This window comes from Echinops telfairi, unplaced genomic scaffold (genome assembly GCF_000313985.2).
Source record: "Echinops telfairi isolate 266 unplaced genomic scaffold, ASM31398v2 ScPeMD7_60;HRSCAF=208, whole genome shotgun sequence".
Lineage (NCBI taxonomy): Eukaryota > Metazoa > Chordata > Mammalia > Afrosoricida > Tenrecidae > Echinops > Echinops telfairi.
This window is the reverse complement of record NW_022103958.1, coordinates 34,747,537-34,753,680: the sequence shown is the minus strand read 5'-3', so window position 1 is coordinate 34,753,680 and position 6,144 is coordinate 34,747,537. Positions and strand designations below refer to the sequence as shown.

At 41.5% G+C, this 6,144-nt stretch overlaps 1 protein-coding gene and 1 pseudogene across 5 annotated transcripts in view; both read left to right on the top strand.

The window, feature by feature from the left end:
* NUCB2 (nucleobindin 2) overlaps positions 1-6,144 on the top strand; it is a 46,567-nt gene that overhangs the window by 11,976 nt on the left and 28,447 nt on the right. For all 5 annotated transcript variants that reach the window (XM_045290833.1, XM_045290832.1, XM_045290834.1 and 2 more), the window contains one exon: positions 4,721-4,867. In XM_045290833.1, coding sequence (XP_045146768.1) covers positions 4,721-4,867 — 147 coding nt within the window. The remainder of the gene's footprint in view (positions 1-4,720; positions 4,868-6,144) is intronic.
* Positions 1,022-2,894, top strand: LOC101654215 (annotated as a pseudogene).

Genomic DNA, 6,144 nt, shown 5'->3' with positions numbered 1-6,144 from the left:
CCTGGGTTTGTTAACACCACTACCTTTCCCCCACCTCCCCCTCTCCCATGTCCCCCCAGAACTGTCAGTCCTGTTGTTTTCTCCTCCAGATTGTTCATCCAGCCTATCTTATTTAGAGACAGACCTGCGGAGATAATAACGTGCACAAAAATATGACAGAGCAAAACCAAGCAACAATATACAACAAAACCACCACCACAACAAACCAATGACAAAAGTAAAACAAAACACAAGAAAGAAAAGCTTGTAGTTAGTTCAAGGACTGTTTGTTAACCTTTAGGAGTGTTTTCCAGTCTAGTCTGTTGGGGCACCACGGCCTGGCCCCAAAGTCCACCTTCAGCATTCCCTGGGGACCTTGCCGCTCCGTTCCCTTGCTGTTCTGTTGCACCCCTTTAATGTTTTCCTCAGTGTGGCGGGATCAGATTAGGCGCAATTCCCACACTGTGTCTCTGGTGTTGTCCCCTGTCAGTGAGGGACGTCGTGTCTCATAGTGGGGCCGGCCATGTGGTTCCTTTGTGAACTGGCTGATCTAATTGGGAACATGGTCCTCAAGGCCTGATGGCCCAGGATGTGCTCCACTCTCTCCTCCTCCCCCTTCATCTGCTCTCGTGTGCTCCGATCAGATATGTCCCTCTCCTGGAGCTGCAGATTCAGTGCCGTCCTTTGAAATAAATTCTTCTGGGGGGAGGGGCAGGTGTCCACATAGTAGTTGGGGTTGGGGCCGGCCCCTCAGACCTCTCCACTGGTTCCCTACAAGTTGTACTGGTTTTGTCAATGACAAGACAGTGCTCTGCAAGGTAATTAAGTCTTAATTCTTTCACCTCACATCCTTTGGGCATGTTATCAGGGAGACCAGTTCTTGGAAAAGGACGTCATGGTTGGGAAATAGAAGGCCAGTGAAAAAGCGAGAGACCCTCAGTGAGATGGATAGATTCATTGGCTGCACCAGTGGGTTTCGTCAGAGCAGTAATGATGGGAGGGTGCAGTGCCAGGCAGTGCTTCTGTTGTGTGTAGGGTCACCATGAATTGGAACCCACTAGATGTCACCTACAACAACAGTGAGAGTTTATCTGAAAATGTATTCACCAAAAAGAACCATTAGCAAAGGACACTTGGGTACAATAAAATAATAATTGGTAGAATTAAGATACTATTGTTGGTAGTACTTGCTTCTCTTAGAACCAACTGATGTTATAGAGCAGAGTTATCTTCAAAATTAGACTGACACTACATTAAATATCATATCAGATAATTTCGTCCTCATATTATTTTAGTTGAGAAAAATATTTTTCTTATTTTCTCCTTTTAAAAACTTGGGCTATTTTTTAAACTTTGGGTTCCTCCCAACCTGGTGATATAGTCCTTATTTGTTGGGCTGCTAACTGCATGGTCAGTTGTTCGAAACCACCAGCCATTACAAGGGAGAAAATTGAGGCTTTCTACTCTGGTTAAGAGTTAGTCTCGAGGAGACCAGGTAGTCTGTCCACCCTTGTGGACCCAAGTAATGGAGAGTTAGAGGGAGAAGAGGACCCTGCAGATAGGAAAACGGGCCCCTTCCGACAACTTCTGAAAGTGACTCCCTGTTTGTGCATCCCAGCCAGCGGTCCCAGTAGCAGCAGCCGGAACCCTCTGTCCGCTGAGGGCAGCAGCTCACTGCTGTACCTAAAGGACAAGGAAATAAAGTTTCAGGACAAAATGGTTCGATTTATCCAAAAGATGCTGTAAAAGATGATGATTTTAAGCCATGCTTGAATAGTCAGACAAATCAGGATAACAACTATCCACCAGTGTCAGATAATACATGCCTAGTTACTGTGCTCATCTATTATTGGATTTTCATATTCTCTTCTGAAGCAGCCTGGTCTATAGCTGGCGACCGACCCATATCATATCTGACAGCCTATGGACAAATGAGTAACGGAGAACATCACATTGTATACCACATGGTGGATTTAGTCAACCTGGGGCATTCAGAAACACCCCTCCATTATTTGGTCAACATGGATTTAACTTGTTTTCATGGTAATGCTGGTTTCTCTGCATGGGGGACAAGTGGATCTCAGGGACAGTCAACACAAAGTTCTGCTTATAGTAGCAGGTATGGCTATACACTTAGTTCTCTTGGGAGAGCTATTACTGATGGACAGGCTGGATTTGGCAATGATACTTTTTGAGTAAGGTGCCTGGCATAGCAGCATTGAGCAAGGTATGACTGGACTAAAAATTGGTGGTGACCCGACAGCTGCAGTGACAAAAAGTGTAGGTATGGCCTGGAGTAGCACTGGTGTGACTAGCATTGCAACCAACAGCGTGCCCCCAGTAAGCAGTGCAGCACCTAAAGCAACCTCCTGGGCTGCCATTGCCAGAAGGCCTGCAAAACCTTGACCAAACCTTAAACCCAGGGGCAATGGGGGGATTGGGGTCTGCTGTGCCACCACCTCCTGTAAGACCTACCATGAATATTGGAACATGGCATGAAAAGGAGCCAGTGGTATAGGCTCCACCAACCCAACCAGTTCTGCCTCCTCAAACAATAATCCAACAGCCTCCGCCATTAATTCCATCACCACCTTTGGTGCAGCCAACTGCCTCAATAGTGGTCTCAGCCCCCACAACCAAAGCAGCAACAAGGACCTCAGCCAGAGGCCCAGCCTCACCAAGTACAGCCCCAGGAACAGCCGCAGCATCGCTGGGTAGTTCCTTGTCACAGGGGGGCAAGCTTCAACCAGAGCCACGGAGCAGGCAATGAAAACGGCGGTTTTGGTGTTGTTCCTGTCAGCGCTTCCCCATCTAATGTAGAAGTGCACCCCGTGCTGGAAAAGCTAAAGGCCATAAACAACAATCATCCCAAAGACTTTGATTGGAACCTGAAGAATGGACGTGTGTGCTTATAATCAAAAGTTGTTCTGGAGATGATATACACCTTTCCATTAAGTGCTCTCTGGTATAGTACTGAGCATGGTAATAAGTGTTTGGATGCAGCTTACCGCTCTCTGAATGGGAATGGTCCACTCTATGTACTCTTTTTTTTTTTTTTTCCTATTTACTCCAGTGTCAATGGTAGTGGATTTTTTGTGGAGTGGCTGAGATGAAATGTGTTGTGGACTATAATGCATATGCTGGTGTCTGGTCTCTGAAGTGGAAGGGCAAGTTTGAAGTTAAATGTTTGTCAAAGATGTTCCCTATAACCAATTATGGCATATTTGTTTAGACAAAAAATGACAACAAACCAGTTACCAATTCAAGGGACACTCAATAGGTCCCCCTAGAAACAGCTAAGCAAGTGGTTAAATAAGTGCTACTTTCAAGCATCCCACCTCTATCTTTGATGACTTTGCTCGTGATGATGGAGGAGGAAGCCAGGTGAAGGGAGAGAACTAGAAGCAAACACCCGCATGGAGATACCTGTTAGAATTGCAGCACTAAGGATGTAGACCCTGGAGATGCCTGATAAGTCAAAGAAGATGTCAGTGTTTTTGTTTGTTTTCTGCTTCGGGTAACATCTTTGAACACTCAACAACAGAATTAACTCTTTTTGTAATAGTTTTCGTCAGTGCAACTGCCCTGGTACTCTCACCTGAGAACTGTAACTTTGTCAAGCACTTTGTGGACTGCAGCTTTTGCCAGCATCTGCTGTCTTTTGTAATTATGGTGTCTTTTGTAATTAGCTAAGGCACAAGGATTCATTAACTTTGGTTTTGTTAAATACTGACAGTTAACCATAAGAAGTGGTTCAGTGATGTAAGAGTCACACTGCTTCAACTTTCCCTTTGTTGTAATTTTTAAATTGTCAGTTTTTAGTGACTTGAAAGATTAAAAGCACAGTAATCATGCCATATTTAATTCTGGAGTTCAAGTCTAAATGTTTATGTGTAAAATTATTGTAGTAAACTTAATAAAGCAAAGCAACCTTAAACTCTATTTTAACCAAATGAAACATAATCTGAAATTGTATCAGAACATTTCCCTTGTCTTCAAACTGACGTAACAAGATTTGATGTAACAAGATATTGATATGTAGCTCAGTGGATTTTGCCAGTTAATACACATTCTTCTTACCTCCTCTCAATAATATGTACACTGAAAAAAAAGTGCATTTCTCTGCTACCACTTAATGAGCCTCAAAATTTTGAGTAAATGTACCTCAGTCTAATCAGGCTTTTTGTGACCTTTATAACTACATTTAAAACCCTTAATTCCTTTTTCTGGGCATTTGAAAGTCTGATTTCTATCATGAATTAAAATTTTATTAATGTATATATTCAGTAGCAAAATAAACATAGTTCTTATTTAGCAAGCCAAAAAAGAGTTAGTCTTGGAAACTCACAAGGGCAGTTCTACCCTGTCCTGTAGGGTCACTCTGAGTTAGCATTGAATTAATGGCAGTTACATTGCTTTTGGAATGTTACCATCTTTATTTGCACCTTTCGGTATTAACCAAAATTTTCATGTAGTATATAAGCAGTTTAAATTTTTAAAATTTTGTTTTCTTGCCTTTTATATTTTGACTGAAAAACATTTCTCCCTTGACTTACTTTAGTTGTCTATCTTAAGGAGGAATTTACAACATAGAGTCAGTCAGCCAAGAAAGCATTGTATTGTGTTCGAAGATGAGTCAGAAGGCAATAAGGAGAGACACAGTGTGGGAGAAACCAACTTATTTTTGCATAATTTTCTGGCATACTTTCACAATTTTGCTGTCATGATTTCTTTGTTTCAGATGAGGCAGAGGACCGTCATATCACTGCAGTCTTGTTTTCTCTTGGTTACCTGTCTACTTACTGCTTTGGAAGCTGTACCTATAGACATAGACAAGACAAAAGTGAAAAATACCGAACCTGTGGATAGTGCAAAGCTAGAACCACCAGTAAGTGAGACAAATCAATAATCCTGTGGGAGGAGTTACAGCTAAAGTACTGCTACTACTTAATATTTACAAAATTAGGCATTAGGAAATATTTCTGCAAGAGCAGTATTCAACGAGCATTGAATATATGAGGGAAAATAAAAAATATTTCTATAGGACAGGGTTTTCTGTTTCTACATGTCGTTTTATTCCAAGCATGTTTGTGTTTAAACATGTCTCTGTGATCAGTGGGTCACTGCAGATAAGTTCTCTCAGTCATACACTTGTCTTAGTCTCATTGGGGTGTCTTTATTTAAAAGGCCCAATCACACGAGTGGCTTCTGAGGGGTTTGCTGGGCCAATTAAATCAGTGCAGGGAGGTCAGCTCAGAAGGTCGTGGCAACCTTTTTTTTTTAATTCTAAAGGCAGAATCTTGATAGAGGGCATTATCATGAGGCTTATTAAGAAGACGTTTTAAGAAAATTGAAAATTTTGTTGGTGAGAACAAGGCAGGAGAGGAGGAGTTTTTTCCACCGCAACACTGCACCTGCACAGTCTTTGAAGCTAGTAAGGACTGTCCTTAAAAAAGAATTTCATTGAGAAACCTTGCCTTATCCACCCTACAGCCTCAATCTTACCCCTTAAGATTTCTTTTTGCTCTTAGAACTCAAATAATATTTCAAAGGAACATAATTTGAGTCCCTGTACAATGTCAAAACTGGTGTTTTGATGTGGCATAAATTGAGGTGCTCAGACTTCTTCAGGTAAGGGATAGAGAGATGGAAACCCTGCCTTGAGAACTGTATGAGCCATGGCAAAGTGTATATTGAGACAAAATCGCTTCACTTTTTGATATTTCTGTTTAAAAGGTATCTAGGATCTTTTTTGGGGGGTGGCAGTCCTTTTGACTTACTCTCCTACATATGTTGTTTGAGCTTAGACAATGTTTATAGTAAATATAGTATAATTAATGTACAACATAGAGTCAGTCAGCTAAGAAAACATTGTATTGTGTTCAAAGGCAATAAGGAGAGACAGGTGACAGTGTGGGAGAAAACAATTAGTGTCATTGTTTAAGGCTTCTTTGACTAAGATGCGTGGGAATTCTACTTTCATGTAACAGTAAAACCTGGGTTTTACTGAGTCTGATACAGAACTCTTGATGTGAGTTTTGGATACAATTGTTTTACTTTGTCAAACTATCAAAATAGGTACAACTAAATGCCATTTTGCTAGAACTTGTTTTTCAGTTTTGAGATCTTTAGATGCAGAGAAGGAAAAATTTTACTCCCCCCCCC